This window comes from Tenrec ecaudatus, chromosome X, assembly GCF_050624435.1.
Source record: "Tenrec ecaudatus isolate mTenEca1 chromosome X, mTenEca1.hap1, whole genome shotgun sequence".
Classification (NCBI taxonomy): domain Eukaryota; kingdom Metazoa; phylum Chordata; class Mammalia; order Afrosoricida; family Tenrecidae; genus Tenrec; species Tenrec ecaudatus.
The window spans coordinates 1,590,938-1,611,053 of NC_134548.1; the positions used below are offsets into that span (position 1 = coordinate 1,590,938).

Consider the following 20,116-nt stretch of genomic DNA (forward strand, 5'->3'; position numbering starts at 1 on the left):
AGAGAGTTAAGACATCGAAGGCCTCATCGGAGTGAGGACTCTACAGATGGCTTTGGGACTTTCATTGGATCCTTAGCCTTCCACAAACTGGTGCTCAGAATGTATATTGTAGTACAATCCCCTCCTGTGATCTTGGATCTCCTTGAATCACCTGGGCTGCTGCGCTCCTCCTGTGTGGCCTTTGCTGACACCTCACTTAGCTGACTGCTTGTTCTAAGAAAGGCACCTAGGACCACAAAGGCTGTTCGTTCTGATAACCAAGCACCGTCTGTTTCCACCACACTCTGCTACAGCACCCATCCCTTCAGGCTCATTTCATGGGGGCAAGAATCAAGCAGGGACATGACTGACTTGGAAGTGATAGCCAGCAACCAGTGGAGAGAGGTTTCTTGTCAGCCCAGCAGCTCTCTGAAACCTCCAGCTTCTCTGAGTCTCTTGGCCAGTCTTGCACGGAAGCTAAAGTATGTCTGAAGAGGTCAGCACCAGGCCACTGATTACATAAATCAGACTTCAATGGAACACGCAGGAAGCTAGCAATCTGAATCACGTACATATATTGTAAGATTTTTCAAATAATGTTTTGTAGATCACTAAAGCCAATGATACTACCACAAGAGAAAGCTAAAAATAAAACCTGTGATGGACTGGAATCAGAAAGATCTGTCTGAGGTGGCTTTTAAAATGTTTCACTCTTCTTTTAATTCCATTTTTCTATGAATATGTAAGTAGACATAATGACAAGTATGTATAGGTATGTGCATACTCTCATACACAGGATGATCTCAGAATGTTCGTGAAAAAATCACCAATACTTATTAATTGCATTTTCCCCACACACTTCATTTGAAGACCCCTCGTATTTCTGAGCTCTTTACACTCTGAGGATTCAGAGGTAACATGCAATCCTAATACTCAGAGGTCTATTCCTCAGTACCATTTTCTAATAAAAGAAGAATGGTTTCTTGGAGAAAAGTCTAATTCCAGCTTAGAAAGGAAAAAGTCCATCTTGAACACTGGCAGAGACGTTCAAATTTTACTAGAGACGTGTCAAAAACAGAGGTGCCCATTTAAAGGACTAACAAAATCTGGGAAATTTGAGCAAAAAAGAAACATACATAAGAGGGATTATCATATAGATACTTCCAGGCCCACTATGTTCAACTTATGTTCAACTCCATAGCTATGAACTAAACCCTCAAAGAGCTTACTATGAATTATGCTACCCTCCGGGGTAATGGAGACTCAAATCTAAAGGTTAGTGAGTCTTCACTCCACTCACTGCTGCCTCCAAGGGTTCCCCCCTCAGTAACCCGACCCCTAATAAACTCTGGTCTGACGACATGGCGTAGCCAGCTGCTACCGCTGTCTGATTATCGAATGCCATCAGAACAGAAACACCGCAATGGCATGGCTTTAGTAAACACAATTTATTAGTTTAGGAATTTATCACTCTGTATTCAGGGTTCCACCTTTAAGAGATTCCTATCCCTGACAGTGCCGGGGAAGGGCCTTTGTCTCAGCTTGTGTGGGCCCAGCATTCCTTGGAGACTCCATGTGTCTTTTCAAAATGGGTTAACATTCAGGATCAGAACCACTCAACAGGGAGGGAGGGGAAAAAAAAAGAGGACCTGATGCAAAGGGCTTAAGTGGAGAGCAAATGCTTTGAAAATGATTAGGGCAAAGAATGTACAGATGTGCTTTATACAATTGATGTATGTATATGTATGGATTGTGATTAAGAGTTGTATGAGCCCCTAATAAAATGTAAAAATAAGAGAAACGAGTAAAGGTGAAGATATTAACCATTATGTTTCATCTGAAAGTAAAGAAAAGGGTTTTAAATTGAGGATAGGTGCATTTCTCTTGGGAAATCAACCCATTTTTATGCTCACCTGAGCTCAGTAGCCCATGATAAGACCAGAGGGAAGCGCTTTCATTCACTGTCCCTGGACTCTAGTTTAATGAGTCATGTGAAATTGTTCCTTGTGCGAAGATAATGTATATATATATATATATATATATATATGAGAATTTAAAGGATTATTATACACTTGTAATCTCTGATCATTAAAAATTAAGGAGATTTGTCAAAAAAAAAGTTTAAAAAAAAAATAACCACTCAACAAAGACCTCTCAAGGTAGTGTTACAACGCGCTCCTCCTGGGTCTGGGAGGGTCTCCGCTCAGTTCTCCTCAGTCCAATTCTCAGGCTTCATTCGGGGTCTTCTTTCTTGGCAGGAATGAGGGCCCCATCTCTGCCTGCTTCTCTCCCTATTCATTCTTGTAAGATAAAGGGTGACTCAGGTAAGGGCATGATTTGTCTTACCCCTAGGAAAGAGGGGATCATGTATAACCCATCTTAATCCTGCCTAATTAACAAAACGAACAACGCACTACTGTTAACATGGGTGTTACAATATATCAATACTCATATAACCCAATATAACAATTTACAATATATCACAAAATGGAGGGTAATTACATCAGATTACAAGCTAGAGGACAACCACGTAATACTAGTATCACATCACAGCCAAGATGACACATAGTTTTGTGGGAACCAGACATAACAGGGAAATACAAACAGATCTGATTAAAAGAAAAACTTAGGAACAGCATTTGTTCTTAATTCAAGAATTGTCTGTAGTATTATAAAAAAACTTAATAATTAAAGGGTAACGAGGAATAGTTATGCTTAGCATAGTCACAATGAGTAAGCAAAGAAGGACAGACATATCACTTGGTAAACAGTAACATCATCATAGTTAATACTTGAGAAGACCTTAAAATTATTAAGTCAAAGTATAAGAACCAAAATATTTACAGGCTCATTAATGCTCTACAATGAACTTACTACTTACAAAAAGAACAAGTTTACAATAAGAAGTGTGTTAAATATGAAATCAAACAAAGCACCATCACATCAAATACAAGATGTCTATTTAACTATATGTAAATAGCAATAACAACAACATCTAAACACATAAAATATTTGTAAGCACGCTTCCCGGCTGCTTTGTTTTATTAGCCAAAGGTTTCAAGAAAGCTAAAGTTTATCTTAGACTCAACAAATACCTAAGGACCGTTTCACAGATAGAGTGAAACTGTCATTTCTTCAAAGGTCATAGCATTGATTCTAATGAACCTGGTTGTTTGATGATACTGGTTTGTGGATCTTTCTCCCTCCCCTCATAGAAGATTTTCAGAAATGTTCTATTTGCAATTATATCAGTAAGGGCACAATGTCCCACTTCTGACTGGGCGTTTCTCCACTGTGCGTTCGTATATGTGAAGTGAGGTGTGCAGCTTGTCTAAAAGTCTTGCCACAGGCCTTACATCCGTACGGCCTCTCTCCGCTGTGAATTCTTCTATGTATCGTGAGCTTTGAAGTCTGACTGAAACCTTTCCCACAGTCCTGACATTCGTAAGGCCTCTCTCCGCTGTGAGTTCGCATATGTGTCGTGAGGGAATAAACCTGACTGAAGCCTTTCCCGCATTGCTCACATTTGTAAGGCCTCTCCCCACTGTGAGTCCTTATGTGCGTGGTGAGGACTGAAGGGCGGCTAAAGCCTTTCCCACAATCCGTACACTTATAAGGCCTCTCCCCGCTGTGAGTCCGCATGTGCCTAGTGAGGCCTGAGAAACAACGGAAGGCTGTTCCACACTCCTTACACTTAAAGGGTTTCTCTCCACTGTGCGTTCTCTTATGCATAGTGAGGGCCGAAGATGAACTGAAGAATTTCCCACACTGCTTACACTCGTAAGGACTGACTCCACTGTGAGTTCTTTTGTGCTGAGTCAGAGACGAGGCACGACTGAAGGCTCTCCCACATTCTGTGCATTCATAAGGCCTTTCTCCACTGTGGGTTTTTACGTGTCTGGTAAGGTTTGAAGAACGCCGAAAGGTTTTCCCACATTCCCTGCATTCATAGGGCCTCTCCCCACTGTGAGTTATTGTATGTTTAGTGAGGGCTGAGGCCTGACTGAAGATTTTCCCACATTCTTGACACTCGGAGGGCCTGTCTTTACTGTGAGTTCTTTTATGTGTAATGAGCGCTGAATAATAACTAAAAATTTTCCCACACTGCTTACACTCATAAGACCGCTCTCTAATGTGGGTTCTTCTGTGCACTGTAAGGGCAGAGTAAAAGCCAAAGGCCTTGCCACAATCTTTACACTCATAAAGCTTGCTTCTGTTATGAGATTTTAAATGGGAAGTGAGGTGTGCGGCCTGACCAAAGGCTTTCCCACACTGCTTACACACGTAAGGCCTCCCCCCGCTGTGAGTCCTTTTATGCGTAGTGAGGGAGGAGGAGTAACTGAACACTTTCCCACATTCCTGACATTCGTACGGCCTCTCTCCGCTGTGGGTCCGCTTATGCGTGGTGAGGTTGGAGGGCTGCCTGAAGGTTTTCCCACATTCCTTACACTCGTACGGCCTCTCTCCGCTGTGAGTGCGCTTGTGTGTCGTGAGGTGCGCGGCCTGAATGAAGGTTTTCCCGCATTCCTGACACTCGTACGGCCTCTCCCCGCTGTGGGTGCGTATGTGTGTGGTGAGGGAGGAGGAGAACGTGAACGCTTTCCCGCATTCCTTGCATTCGTACGGTTTCTCTGACGTGTGGATCCTGTGATGTGTAGTGAGCGCCGAGAAATAAGTAAAGGTTTTCCCACATTCTCTACACTCATACGGCTTATCTCTCTTATGCATTTTTTTACGCAAAATGAAGGACAAAGGAGTACGGGTTTTAGAGTATCTTTTACAATTATGCTTATGATCCCTCATGTGCGTCCAGAAAGAGGAGAAAGTACAGAAATCCTGTCCGCACTCATTACAGATGAAGCACTTCTCCTCGGTGAGCGCCGTCACGGGGTTCCTGAGGGCCGAGATGCAGAGGAAATCCTTCTCCCATTTATGCGATTTTTTCCCTTTGAGAGTGGTCATGTGAGCGTGATAACGGCCGGCTTCTCCACATTCCTGATCTCTGCAGGTGTTCCATCCACTGTGGGGTCTAGTAGGGCGACTGCAGGATGATGGATCCGCGAAGTCTCTTCCAGACTCACGGTGGTCAAAGGGTTTTCCTTCTGGAACATTTCTTTGTGTTTCACTGAGATGCGGGATCCAGCTCAGGGTTTTCCAATCCTGATTCCCTTCGCTGTTTTCCAGGAGGCTCTCCACTGTGGGACTTCTGTTGAAAATAAGCGGCAGGCGGTTGGACATGCGTTTGTTCTCATTTCACCAGCACCAAACACCGTGACTGTGCATGGTGATTACCCTCTTTGGCATCCTGTTCACAGTGACAGCATCTCACAATCATACCACTGCACCATGCCTGGCTTTTTAAAACACAAGGCTTTCGGATAACCGTGCACTACTCAACTCTGCATCAAACACTACTTATGTGGTTTACAGTTTTTAAAAAATGCTATAAGGAAAGTAAACAAAACACGCTAAGAGTGAACCTGAAACAATTCAAGGAAATTGTCTATTTTCTTTTGTGTGTGTGTGTGTAAAGTTTCTATTTTCTTACCATGCCATTCTTCCTTTGAAATTTCTGTAGGTCCCTTATATTTGGAAGTTCTCTGAACACAAAATCCAACCACTATGATTATATATTAATATGCAAGCATAAAACTATGTGTGCCTAAACATAGTAGTCAGTATATATAGCTGGGCTTTGAACTCATTGGTGTGCCAATTGCCAACATAAATTAGGGAAACATATTTTGAATAGAGCCTGTATCTGCTAACGCTTAGATTTTGACTGAATTGGGAAGCAAACAGCCCTGTGCCATGGATTTCAATGTCCCAATCTTCACAATTGTGCCGATAAACCAGTCTCCTGCGTGGGCTTTTGAAGTCCCAGGAACTTAATTTGACCTTGATCTGAAAGAGGAGCTTGCTGGGTGGACTCTGAAGAGTGGCACACCCTCCAGGCAGCAGACGGTATCCACATGGGAGTGGGACATCGCTGAGTGCGTCTCCCTGTGATCAAAAGCCGAGAAGTGACTATATCCGGCTACTAATCAGTGAGGAAGCTACAGTCATTTACTTGAACAATTACTGAACCGTCCTGAACACGTTCAAAGCCCCAGCACATGTAAATAAACGTGACTGGAAGCAAAAGTTTACGGGAAAATCGAATTAAGAGAATTTTTCCACAAACTTCTTCCAGCTCCCTCATAAGTATGTGGGTTTTAATGTCATGAGACCTTGAGTTTCACCTTGAATTCTCTGTGTTTTTTTCTTATTTGAAGGACACTCACCCCAAGAATCTCCCTTGGCTGTGATGCTGGTCTCTGTTGTCAGGTGATGGGGAGCGCTCCGCTGAGACGGAGGACCTGGTGTTGCTCCTCGTGAACCTCACCGTCTTATGCTCACGGGGAAGCTTTTCATCACTCAGGTTCTGCGAGACTGACTCAGCCATTCCAGGTGAGGTTGACAACACGACACAAGAAGGACGGGAAACGGAAGGAAAGAAAGAGGACTGGTTTTGCAGGAGCCCTAGTGGTGCCGTGATTACAGCTCGGGCTGCTAACTCAAAGTCAGCAGTTCAAAACCAGGAGCAGCTCTACAGGAGACAGTTGAGGTTTTAAAGCTCCATATAAAAGAGTTACAGCCACAGAAACTGACGGGGGCAGTTCTAGTCTGTATTACAAGGTCCCTCATGAGTTGGCACCAACTTGATGTCTGGGAGAACTTGAGCAAAGACACAGCCTTATTACAGTATGTCACCAGTTTGGTGATGGTGAAGAAGGAAGTTACTGGAAAATACTTCCATGAGGATTGAAAGTTATGGCTACATTAATAGGTGTAGCACAACTCCTACTGTCCACTGCCATCGACTCAATTTCAAATTAAGAGTAAAATTCTCTTTTGGGGTTTTCAAGGTTATATATAAACCAGAGGTTCTTAAACAACTTGCCGTACTGTCCTCTTCCCAGAAAAAAAAAACCACTCAATGTCAATCGGGCAGCTGAAAACTTTTGTATGGTACTCCCGTAATCGAGGTTAAAGCGTGGGCATCTGCTTTTCAGGCCCTCCTGGAGCTGTCAGGGTGCTCAGGGAGAAATGTACATCACGCGGGGAACACAGCAAAGAACAATTAAATTGTATTTTTCTGAAACTGAGCCGAAACTTTGCTTTCTGGGGTCTTAAAGATGGGTAAGTGTGAGTTTATTAAACCTATCCCAAGAAAACTCTCCATGAGATCCCCAAACACAAATTTCCTAGTGCCCTAAGGTGACCCGAAGCCAATGCTCACACTTAGCGAACTTGAAGAGAAGTGTTTCTCATCAAAGGAGAGAGTTCGCTTGGATATAGGAAGCTTTATTCTTCATGACTCCACAGCCCCAGAGAGCAGATCTTGCTTATTTAAAAATCCATCCCCACTCTTCATTCCATACAATGAGGGGCAACCCTGATAAAGAAAACTCTCTCCTTCCCTCCAGGATGACGCTGTTTTAAAACATGCGCATTCTTACCCACGGAGGCCAGGTTCCTCAAGGTCTCCATCATCACTTCCCGGTACAGCTTCTTCTGGGCAACATCCAGCAGCGCCCACTCCTCCTGGGTAAAGACCACGGCCACGTCCTCAGCAAACAGTGAGTCCTAAAATATCACACACATTCGAGATCAGCGAGGTCCCATGTCTCCCTCAGTCAACAAGAAGGAAGGCCAAGCAAATAACCGTCGGGAGCTGAGAGTCAGCAGGGACCTCACACGAGGGTCTGCGTTCTAGCCGGGTCCACTGCAGGGGACGCCATCCAGACACGTTCACCTCCCCACTGATGGAAGCCTGTCCCAGAGCCGCAGCCCCTGAACTCATCAGTCCCTGAGAACCACAACAGAAGAGGGCCGTGAGGCTTGCGCTCAGGAAGACTCCGACGCAGCATTAGAGAACCATCTCCTTGTGCTTCGCTCCACGACTGGGAAGGGAAAAGGAGCCGTTCTGGAAACTCCCAAGAAAGTTCGGCTCTCCCTCATAAGACCTGCCCTCGGAGACCCAATTTCACCAGACTTGAGCTGACCAGCAAGGCGCTGTGGTGGCACAGTGGATTGAGCAAAAGGGTGCTAACTGTGGAGGGAGGTCAGATGCTCACAGGCATCCTCCCTGAGGGTGATCAGTTGCCAGACTGCAGTGCCCCCACTCCCTGCTGTTGAGGACAATGGACAGGCCTGCAGTCACCTATTTGGTTCCTGTAGGTGGGGTTACACCCTACTGATAATGGTTCCCATGGAGACCCAGAGAACAGGTCAAAGTTGAGCTGCCATCCTAAACCTAGGATCCACCCATGTTGTCACATGTAAACCCCAATCCCTCCTCTTCCTATTGCATGTAAATTCCTAGATTTCCCCCGTCATTGCTGTATAACCTGTATGCAACCCCTTCCTGTGAGGTATGTCTTTACCTGCAATTAGTGGGCTTGCACGTCCTCAAAAGTATACAGACCTGGGTTAGCAAGAGAAAGAGCTCTCCCTCCCTCTCGGCTCCTCCCTTGGCTTCTTGTCGGTTGCCCCTCTCCTCTCCCTTCCTTGTTCCCTAGTCCTCCTCCCCCTCCCCTTCTCTCCATGTGGACCACCAAGCGGGGCTGAGGTGAGCACTGCTGCCACGAAACGTGTCTGACTCCATTACTTGACTCTGTTATCTCTCATGCGCTCGATGGCTTTAATGTAATATTTATATATCTCAACCGTACAACTGTGCTACTTGGGCTGGCCCCACCTCAAACCACAGCTAACCACAAGGTCAGCTCTTCAAACCCACCAGCTTCTCTGCAGGAAAAAAAAGATAAGACTGCTTGTTCCCATAAAGATCTACACTGGAGGAGAGTCAAGATATCGTCCAAGTAAAATCGCCCACCCGATGCTCCTCTCGGTAGGTCAGAAAATTAAGAGGCCAACATTGGGAGTCTGGGTCTGAAAACAGATTTAGTGTACCAGGTCTGATCCAGACCTCCCAGTTAGATTTTCCTCCACGGAGTGATACGAGAACTCGCTGAAATGCTCTAAATTCACCATGTCTACCATCAGAGTGCTCCACTAATCCCTCACCAGGTCCAGTGGGATGGTGTCCACCACCCCTTCCAGTGGACAAGATCCCAGACCCACAGCATGCAGTAATTTCCCCACACTGCTGCCTAAAGGTGGTCATAATCCGAGGCTCGCAGAGAGGCTCCCAGAACTAGGCCAAAGCCCTCACACCAGAGTTCCCCTCTCTGCTGTCCATCCCACTCCTGCATTCCGGGGCTTTGCATCATCCCTCCCCAGCCAGGAACGGAGTGACAACATCAGCCATCCCCTTACCCACTCTCCCCAGCTCCACGCCTGCCAGCGTGGGCAACAATAGATAATTAAGACACTAACTTGCCACAATTAAAGAGACCCTGGGATATTTACTCGTACTGTCTGCAGAGCTGTGCAGGAGAGAGCCGGGGGTGACACAGGAGTGCAGCCGGGGGAGAATTCAGATCTAGTTAGCCCCAAACCTACTTGGCTAATTTAGTCCCCCTTCCCTGGGGGACATGATACCAGGGCACCCCACAAAAGAAATATTTTTTTTCTTTTAAAATCCAGTATAAAAAGAAAAAAAATTTCCAACCCATTATAAAAAGAAAAACATTTTAAAACACTTTCAATTCCAGGCTGCGTTCCTTTGTGTAACGCTGAATGTAAATCACCAGAAACATGGTCCATTAGCATAACATCAACCTAACAACACAGGAAGAACTCTAATTCCCAGATCACAGCTTAGGATTTTAACACAACAAACCAGGAAAAGCCAACAATTTCACATGGAGAGTCAGAACTAACTACCACGAGAAAAGAAGAAAGTAATCCAACTGAAAAAGGGGGAGCGGGCAAGGATGCCCTTGCCCCCACTTCTATTCAACACCAGACTGGAGGTCCTCGCTAACAACATAAGGCAGTGGAAGGACATTAAAGGAAGTGAGACTATCGCTATTTGGAGATGACATGATTCTGTGCATTGAAAGCTCCACACAGGAGTACTGGCAGCGACAAAGGAATATGGAAGAGTGGCCGGGTACAAGATCAACAGACAGAAGTCTACTGGTTTGCTATATAAGTCAGGCCAGACCAAACAGCAGTGCCAATAGCCAAGAACAAATAGAAATATCTAAGTATATATCTAACAAAAAAATTAAAGAGTTAAACAAGGAAAACTACAGAACCCGACTATATAAAACCAAAACTGATCCCCACAAATGGAAGAGACTCCATATAGCAAAGGTGTCGATCTAGTTCTGATGCTCTCCAGATTGAAATAAAAGCAACCTTCTTCAAAGAACTGGAAAAACTGACCACCAACTTCACATGGAGAGGGAAGAAGCCCCGAATTGGCAGAGAACTCCATGAGAAGAAGGACAAGGTCGGAGGGCTCCCCTTAGCTGACTTTCACACCTACACAGCCGCAGAGGTCAAAGCAGCGTGGTACTGGAATAATGACAGAGACTCAGACCAATGGAAAAGAATCCTACCTTGCAAGTCTGACTAGACCAGAGGACGTACACTGGTACAGATGGGAACTGGAAACACAGGGGATACAGGGCGGATGATCCCTTCAGGAACATTGGTGATATTGGGAGGGCATAGAGAGGGTGGGTTGGAAAGTGTGAACTGATTTCAAGGATCTACCTGTGACCTCCTCCCTGGGGGACAGACAACAGAAAAATGGGTGAAGGAAGACATGGGACAGTGTAAGATATGACAAAATAATAATTTATAAATTATCAAGCGCTCATGAGGGAGGGGGAGTGGGGAGGGAGGGAAAAAAATGAGGACCTGATGCCAGGGGCTTGGGTGGAGAGCAAATGTTTTGAGAATGATGAGGCAACGAATGTACAAATGTGCTTTACACAATTGATGTGTGTGTGCATTGTGATAGGAGTTGTATGAGCCCCTAATAAAATGATTTAAAAAAAAACACCTGTGTGCTTTGAAAGACTTCACCAAGAGAACCCACAGCCTGGGAGAGGATTTTTAGCAGTGATACAACAGAAAAAAGGCTTATTGCTAAAATCTACAATACCCTCCTTGTCTGCAAAAAGAAGAAAACAGATAACCCCCCGAGGAAGTGGGCCAAAGACCTGAAAAAAAGTTTCCGTAGGGAGGAGACCTGAATGGTCAATAAACATATGAGAAAATGCTCCCAGTCATCAGCCATCCGAGAAACGCAAATTAAAACAAGCACAAGGCACCACCTCATGGACAGCCAACATCAGAGCAAGAACTGTCGGAGGGGATGTGGCGAGACAGGAACTCCCCTCCACTGCTGGTGGTCGTGGAGATACACACGGCCTCTGAGAAAATAACCTGGCTCTGTTTACAGCAAATGGAAATAATTACCTTATGACCCAGCTATCATTACCCAGGGGAGGTAAGAAATCATCCTTGACCAGTCATCTGCGCTCCAGTGTTTACTGCAGCACAACTCACAGCCACAAAGACTTGGAAGCCACCTAAATGCCCAACGAGCGGATTAGAAAACTGGCAGACACACACAACGGCGTACCAGGCGTCGCTCAGAAGCACATGAAGCACAGCGTCTCATGGGAAGAGGAGGAGGAGGAGATGATGTTTAGCGACGTCAGCCGATCACAAGACGAGAAGCACGACATAAGGCCTGGGGGGTGACGATAGTCAGCACACGGGTACAGAAACACAGCCGCCATCTCACAATCTACGGGCTGAGGTTCAGGCAACTGGGCAGGGAGGGGGCAGACCAAGCCCAGGGCTGTACATGCCATTCCAACACACAGAGGGGGAAGGGGTGGGGGAGCGAGAAAGGGGGGGAGACGATGCCCTGACAGAGCAGGGCACTAATCCGCCAAGGGGGAGGGTACTGTGTATGTCTCCCCCGACATGGGCGTGCGTGCGCAGACCCCCCCCCCACCACAGAGTGCCAAACCTTGAGGGCAACGTAACCACATGGAGCAACTCATGGACAGACAGGGCTACAGGGCCGGCCCCAGTCAGAGCCAAACTGACCACCTCCCTGGAAATATGTGCTGCAGAAGACAGCACTGGACCTACATGTTGGGGAGAAGGGCTGGCCTGCCATGACCGCACAGAAGCAAACCAAGAAAGAAAAAGAGAGAGGGGGACTAGACCCATGCTGGCACACCAAGCTCTGAGGACGACGTCCCTGCACGGAGCTGCTAAGGCAGAGAGGATGTAGGGCTGACAACAGATCTCGACATGGTGTCCCCTTGCTGGAGCACACCGAGACAGAGGACAAAACTGGGGACACACGGCAGGGAGTGAGTCTGGTCTGACTGCCCGCCACAGTGGGGTCAATCAAGAACGGAACAGAACAGATCAGCAAGGGGAGCAAAGCCAAGCCATAAACCCCTGAGGAGAACCCATAAGGCGTCAGGTTAGGAGGGGCAGTTCCCAGAACCCCCAGGATCAGTGGGGAGTTAGTCACAAAGGTCAGAGGACAGACCAGGATTATGTGTGCCTTTCCAGATTTTATTTTGCTAGTTGTTTTTCTCTTTTTATTCATTCTTTTGTCTTGTCTCCGTAATTGTTGCTTTGCCTCCCTAGCTGTGAGACAGGCATGGGAAGCAGGCTTGAGGAGAGAGCAGCAGGGCCGATGGTTCTGGAGGGACTTGGGGGGAGGAGCAAGCAGGGGAAGGGAGCAGGGAGCTCACAACACCATAGACAGGGGAACAACTAGGGAATTAAAATCAACCACAAGGGGGGGATGTAGGGATCCCGGGGATGTTAAAGCAACAGCAACCGAGCGAAGAGAAATCACTAAGAGGCAGATGAAGGGCGAGCATGATGGTGGAGCAGGAGGAAGGTAAAGGAAACAGAGGAGAGACCTAGGAAGCAAAGGTATGGATAGAGGTATAAACATAGGTGTACATATGTAAATATCTCAATTCATAAACATAGAGGTATTGGCCTACGTACATGTATTGACATGGCAATACAGTGAGGAAGTAGACAGCCTTTGGGCCTCTGCTCAAGCCCTGCCTTAACAGAAGAACACCTTGTTCTAACAACCTGGCATTCTGTGATGCTCACCCTCCCAACATGACCACTGAAGTCAAAATGGTCCGTATGCAAATGTGGTGAGGAAAGCTGATGGTGCCCGGCTATCAAATGATACAGTGTCTGGGTTTTAAGGGCTTGAAGTTGAACAAGCAGCCATCTAGCAGGGAAGCAACAAGGCCACATGGAAGAAGCACGTCAGCCTGTGAGATCATGAGATGTCAATGGGATCAGGTAACAGGCATCAGAAAACCCAAACAACAAAAACAACGTGTTGTTGAGAACGAGGGGGGGTGGGAGCAGAGACCCAAAATCCATCTGTAGACAATGGGACATCCCTTCACAGATGGGTCACAAGGAAGGGATGAGTCAACCAGGGTGCAGTACAGCACCGATGAAGCACACAATGTTCCTCTGGTTCTCTGACACTTCCTCACACACACACACCCCACTATCATGACCCCAGTCCTGCCTTTCAGTTCTGGCTAGACCGGATCATGTGCACTGGTCAGATAAGAGCTCATGATACATGAAATCCAGGTCAGATAAACCCCTCAGGTACAGAAATGGGAGGAGCAATACCAGGAGGGCAGAGGAAGTGGTTGGGGGGAGGTATGCAGGGAAGGGGGTACTGATCGCAGTGATAGACACATAGCACCCCCTTCCCTCAGGGGGGCAAACAAGAGAAACTGTGGGGGGAAATGGAGACAGCAATAGGTGCAAGATATGAAAATAATTTATAATTTACCAAGGGGTCATGCGGGCGGGAGGGGTGAGGGAGAGAAAAAAGAGGAGCCGATTCCAAGGACTCAAATAGAAAGAAAAGGTTTGGAGAAGGACAATGGCAACATATGTACAAATGACACAGTTGATACCTGGATAAGAGGTGTGTGAGCCCCCAATTAAAGGATCTTTATACAAACAATGGTTTACACTGCTGGGTAACTTGGGAAGCTGTGTTTTATAGGGTCCCTAAGCATCCCCATCCACTTGACTCCGTGTCTTTACTTTGATGTGAACCGACCTGGAGTGGGGGGCACCCAGTTTCAGTCCAATCTAGGGTTCGGCTCTCACCACAGCGAGTGAGGGGGGGCATCAGAGAAACCCCCAGACACAGGCTCCCGGGAGACTGAGATGTAACTTTAGAATACCAGGTGTCCCTCTGGTCCACAGTTTACACCGGGTTCTTGGAAACAACAGGATCATAGAAAGCAGTAGAAACAGCAGAATTTCAGAAGAGCCAACATAATACCAAAAACAATAAAGTTCAGAGACTGACCCTCCAGCGCTTTCACGACTAGCTCTGAAGATACAGTAATCGGGACAGTGAGACAGACAGACACACACACACACAGTCATTCAACGAAACAAGAGTCTACCTGATCAGACACGGGCAGACCGGGTGCCTCTGGGCACTTAATTGGGGGCAGTTAGAATCGCTGACCCACAGAAGCGGAGCTCAGTGCGTCTGAGCTGAGGCTTACTGGACAGAGGTGCCTCTGGACACTTCTTGCAGGGAGCTGGGTTTGCTCACACACAACTCTCTAACATCCTCCATAAACCCTTCAATCATGAAGGTGTCTGTGCGTTCCTCTGTACCCCTTGCCATGGGCATTAGAAACTAGAGATCACAATTAAGGCAACACAGGTCGTGTGACTGTTTGGAAACACTGAAAGCAGGGGGTGGGTGGATAAATTGGACTCCATTCAAATTAAAAACGGTTCCCTCCGTTCTTAGTCCCCCCAAACGGCTTACACACCCGTGCTACGTCAAACACACTGTGGGGAAAACGAACAGACAAGCCGAACGCCAGCAGACCAGCTTAATCAAATGCGTCGGTAACATGCAGGATCGGCGGTCAACACGGAGCGCCCTCGTGAGGTAAACGGCGTGGACCTGAATGCTAATGTAAAGACGTGTCGTTTGAGCGACCAAACCAAACCAACAACAACAAAATCACTGGCCCCGAGTCGGCCCTGACTCACAGGGAACCCCCCGTTGGACAAGGCAAAGTGAACTCTGTGGGCGTCCCAGGCTGCACATCTTCACAGGACAAGACAGCCTCGTCCTTCCCCCGAGCCCACCAACTACCATTAAAATAAGGAGCTGAGACCTGCTTGCACAAAGACGACACCCCAGAAGCAGCGAGCCCACAGTTCCGCTCTGTACTGCCCGGGGCCACCGCTAGTCAGGACGGACTCAACCCAAAAGCAGGCTGGCTTCTCTTGTTCAAAACATACAAAGAATTCTTAAAATCCCACAGTAAGGGAGCCGAAAATCAACTGGAAAATGAGGTGCGTGAGAGGAGACCACCCACGGATCTTGGAGAAACGGCAATGACAGCAGGACACGTGGATTAAAATGGCCAACTCCCCAAACCACCGCCAAGATGTTAAACCACCAAAACAACGAACCCCCTGCCCTCGAATCAGCTTCTGTCCCACAGAGACCCCAACCAGCAGGGGCAACCGCCCCCTGCGGGTCTCCAAGACTGCAGCTCATTACGGGAGAGGAAAGAGAGGCCATTCTACCCAGGACACGCTGGGGGTTTCCAACTGCTGGCCTCCTACTGGCAGCCAAGGCAGGACCACGGGGCCAGGGCTGCTGTGTGGCCAAGGGGCTGGGGGCGCACTGGGATCTTCCGTACGTGATAAGAGTGGACACGGGAGACTGTGTGTTAGCCACGTCCTATCGAGTCCTCACACACAGAGCGCCCTGATGCACACAGGTTTCTGTCAGTGACGCCGGATCCACCCTGGCGATCACTGTCCTGCAAGCAGCCCCCAAGCACTGCGACCGGGAAAGCCGAGTTCCTGGGCAGGAGGAAGTGGGGTCAGATGCGAACAATGTCCGTTCCACAGTCCCTCTACACTCGAACTGCTCAACCATAGAAAATCTGCTTATTAGAAACACAGACAAGCTAAAAGTCACAGAAGCTAAACAAATCTCAATGCGCCTAAAACCTGTCACTGCAAAAGTCGGAGAACTCACTGAAGTCCAGGGCTGGTGGCTCCGCAGTCAGCAAGAGCACCTTCCTTCCATCCGGCGCGCACAACGCACACACCCAGGGCTGCTTCAGATCGCAGAAACATTAACTTATTTCCAAATTATGTCGTCCCCCAGGGACTTTTTGTTCCTCACACCACTTCAGACTTTCTCTTCCCCAAACTAAAAGGATGTTTGAAGGGAAGGTGAAAATAAATGAATAAATACAATAAAAGGAAATGTGGAATTTGAAACCCCTTGGAAGCCCAAACTGCTGTCTTAAGGAAATAGAAATCGAACACGACAGATTTCCTAAAGGATTAGCGAGATGGAAAGGTCATCGACGTAGACGGAGGGCAACGTTGAAAAATAACAGCTTTGATGATTTCATGTCTGTTCCAACACTAATTTCCGCTTGTCCTCATTTACACAGACGCAGGAATCTCTATGGACCTTCTCAAGATTTCAATAAGCCCTAGAGTCACTTTCAGGTCAGTTAAAAGAAACAAACCTCTCAATTTGAGAAGTTGATACAAGGAGGGGGGGGGGGCTTCTAAAAGTGGAAGAATTCCATGATCTTTCCATTGCATTTTTCTAGGAATCGTACGGGCAATTTTTACACAACTGTGTAAAAATTCTCAATAGGAATCATCTATAAATTGTCTTCCAGTGGAAACGACAGTCTCAAGAACATAAATACACACATTTCACGTGTTGAACTTCTCTGCCAAAATCAAGCCCTTTCCCTTGAGAGGCTAATTCGAGATGATGGAGAATAGGCACAGTGATGGGGATGGAATGGCAGCTCTAGTCATAGGTGGGAGCCCCAGACTTAGCCTGGGAGTCATGCTCTGCTCACACTTGAAAGCATCAGAGCTGAAGCATTCTGTCCTGGAGGAGAATCAATCCATCCATCCATCAACGAAAGGGACTGGACACTTCACGCAGATGAGGCTGGACTTACTTTGCAACGTCACACCTTTCGTGACATCAGGGGACCACAGACCACCCGGGACTCAGAAACAGACAAGGGCCACCCCCTGTGAGCGGTCACATGCTGTGAGATGGAGCTGAAGCTGCACAACTGCCCTTCAGAGAGCCTCCAGCGCCGGACAAGCTCAGCTACGTGCTGAGAGAAGGGGCAGGGACGGCTCTGGGGGAGCGGGTCTCAGCCTCCACACCCACAGCTGCTCCGCCCTCGGGCCCTGGACAGGGGACTCTGACATTCAACACAGAGCACTGAGACCCAGGGTGGGGGTGTCCTTGCCCCACGGGGCCGCTCTGAGTCACATGGGAACGGCTGACCTTGGCATCCAACTCGTGACCAGCCAGACGTGACAAGAGAAGGGCCCAACATCAGTGGAGCAGGGCCCCAGAACGCCGCCCAGGTCTTAGACCCGTGGTCTCCTCGGCCACCATCTTCATTCACGGAGAAGCCACAGCCCCAGCACACACCTGGTCCCCCAACCACTCACTCCCAGCTTCATGCCAGGTTCTTCACATGACTTACCATTTCTTTCCGCAGCTGCTGCAAGTCTCAGGGAACGGTGTCTCTAAGGCCGAGAAGCCACTCGGGAAGAGCGCTGGGTCTGGAAGCAGAGAGCACCGGGCAGTGCGGGAGCAGATGAAGGCTTGGTGCACACACCGGGCGTCCCTGCGGTGACCCTTCCCTGGGGTGAGACACTGGCCAGGTGAAGACCCCGGGGCTCCAGGTGCCGGGGCTGGACTAGCTCTCCCTGCAGACACCAGAGATCTGCAAAGGGAAACGGAGGACAGGAAGCAGTGTCCAGAGAGATGGCGTGTGGCCTCCTTCCAGGCGCAGGGCAGTGATCCACACGGAGCACGTCTGCCCTGGAAGGAGACCAGCCCCACCTGCAGAGCACAGCCCTGCCTTCTCCACACAGCTGCGGGGCCTCCTCTTCAGGCACCGAGATCAGACGTGGAGGGATTTGTTTAGGAGCAGGCTCAGCCAGGCTGGGAGGCTGGAAGCTACTTCCTCAGGGAGTACAGGGCCCGTGCAGGCATTCTGGGACCCCCACATCCCCGTCCCTGGAAGAACCGCACCGCACTCACTGCTCTGTGACAGGAACACGGGGGTTTCCAGGAAGGCCCCGTTGTGTCCCTAACTCTTCATGGTTGACTCGCCAATTTTTAATGACGTAATTGAAGTCCCTCCGCTGTGCTCTCCCGTTTCATTTCTGTCAGAGGACTGCAAGATGTCATCCGTCCTCCCGTTCATTTTATAACGAACATTTCATTCGTTCCTTGACCCCCCCCTTTGTTCTCAGTGACATGACCGGTCCCTAAGCTTTGGGGAAATCTGGGAGGATTCCTGAACACTTAGTATTTCAACCTGATAACGAATCAATTGACAAATAGATCAGAAAATGATGAAGCTTCCCCGAGGGCCGACCCCCTCCTCTGTTCCCTGTTCTTCCCACGCTGCCCCCCTCCATTGACTCTGGGGGGACCTGTACGCCTCCGTCTCCCCCGGAAGCCTTAGTCTCGCATTTCTTCTTGTCTCTAAAGGCGTGCTCCCTGTTGATTCACACCTGAATCTTATTTGCAGCAAACATCAGGTAGCTTGTTCCCTGCGTAGAATCTGAAGCCCAAAGCAAAATGTCTGAGCCCCAAATGCACACTCTTAGCAGATTCCTGGTTGATTCAAATGCACCCTCTTAGCAGATTCCTGGTTGATTCAAATGCACCCTCTTAGCAGATTCCTGGTTGATTAAAATGAACACTCTTAGCAGATTCCTGGTTGATTCAAATGCACCCTCTTTGCAGAGGGGCCGCAGAGGGGCAGCGACGTCAGCCCGACTCCCAGCGACCTGCCACGACCGCCTCCCCCAAGGCGAGCACACCAAACCCCCATTTCATTGTCTGAGCTGCGATCCCCAAGGGCGGGCTGACCGTGGGCTCCCCCCGCTCGGGACGGACGCACGCCTTCCCCGAGCGCCAGGACCGTGCACCCCGCTCTGCGGGCCCCGCTGTGCACCCCCTGCCCCCCCTCCCCCAAGTAACCGCAGCTCATTGGAACTACTGATCTGAATCGTCGCTTCCATCACCGTCCCCGTGCCGGGCCTGGTCCAGGGGTAGGTGACGTCATTGCAACCTTCCCCCTCCCTGCAGAAAAGCCCCCCCAGTGCACGCCCGTCCGTACAGGAGGCACGGTGCTTGCAGCCCCCAGTTGGGCGCCCAGCCCCCGGGGATCAACACCACCGGCTTCGACGCCATTGGCTCTCGCTGGACGTGCAGACCCAGCCCCTGCACGGGCCCCCCCGCCGGGCTCCCCCGGGCCGGGCGCCACCCGTGACCGCACCGAGACTCGCAGCTGCAGCCCGGCTCCTCGCGTCCGCGCAGCGCCCAGGCCGGGAAACCGCAGGGTGCCGGTGCCCACGGGCCACCGGGCGGGGCGCTGGGCCCACCGTGGACGCCGAGGAACGTCCACTCGCGCGGGAGGCTGCAAACCCCACTGCGTGACCAGCCTGCACGCCCCACTTCCGGCTCCGGGACGGTGGGCTCCGCACGCGACGATTTCCGGGCGGGAACAAAGAGGGCGCTGATTTGGGCCCCCCTCGCGCTAGGCCCGCGGCTGTCCGCACTTCCCTTAACGTCCAGGTTTTCTTTTCCGCGCGGATGGGCTCGGAAGCCCCTGGAGAAAACGTCTTCATTTAAAAAATATATAGAAATCAATCCTTTGCTTCCGCATAACAATTTCCCACATTGAGAATTTCCCTGCGCGCACACGCCCAGGCGGAACCATTGAACCCCACCGTCGCGCGTTCCACACGGACATGCTACAGTGGAACACCAACCAGCCTAGACACCGGAAGCGGAAGTGCACGTCCGCGTTCGGCAGCCGGGTTGGCGGGCGTCCCTGTTGGCGTGCGTACGCCGTGGACGCGGTCCCCGTCTGGGTCGGAAGCGCCGCCCGCGCCTCGCGCTCCCGGCCTAGGCTCCGGGGTGTCTTCTCCCGGGTCCGGCGCCCCCCGGAGCCCGGGGAGCAGCGGTGGAGCTGCGCGTCCCCAGGCACAGCGTCCCCGTGGGGGACGCAGAGGTGACAGGTGCAGGATCGGGCCGCTCTGTGCACTTCCCGCCTTCGTAGGTTCC

At 49.4% G+C, this 20,116-nt stretch overlaps 1 protein-coding gene and 1 long non-coding RNA gene across 2 annotated transcripts in view; one reads left to right on the forward strand and one right to left on the reverse strand.

The window, feature by feature from the left end:
- LOC142434450 (uncharacterized) overlaps window positions 1–10,764 on the forward strand; it is a 41,073-nt gene extending 30,309 nt beyond the window's left edge. Inside the window, exon 3 of the long non-coding RNA XR_012781151.1 lies at window positions 6,255–10,764. This is a non-coding gene — a long non-coding RNA (uncharacterized LOC142434450). The remainder of the gene's footprint in view (window positions 1–6,254) is intronic.
- On the reverse strand, window positions 1,409–19,621 carry LOC142434448 (uncharacterized). The gene is made up of 5 exons (XM_075539164.1): window positions 19,326–19,621; window positions 17,514–17,756; window positions 7,482–7,608; window positions 6,264–6,411; window positions 1,409–5,185 (listed from the first exon to the last, which is right to left on the reverse strand). Exons 2-5 carry the CDS (start codon window positions 17,514–17,516, stop codon window positions 3,223–3,225), a joined length of 2,241 nt encoding a protein of 746 aa, XP_075395279.1. The 5' UTR covers window positions 17,517–17,756; window positions 19,326–19,621; the 3' UTR covers window positions 1,409–3,222.
- Window positions 19,622–20,116: the final 495 nt, after the last annotated feature.

Bases quoted from the DNA above. Each gene is read 5' to 3' on its own strand.
- LOC142434448 (XM_075539164.1), bottom strand. The intron at 6,412-7,481 runs GTAAGAATGCGC...TGGCTGAGTCAG, and splicing joins GAGGAACCTGGCCTCCGTGG to TCTCGCAGAACCTGAGTGAT. The intron at 5,186-6,263 runs GTGAGTGTCCTT...TATTTTCAACAG, and splicing joins AGCCAAGGGAGATTCTTGGG to AAGTCCCACAGTGGAGAGCC.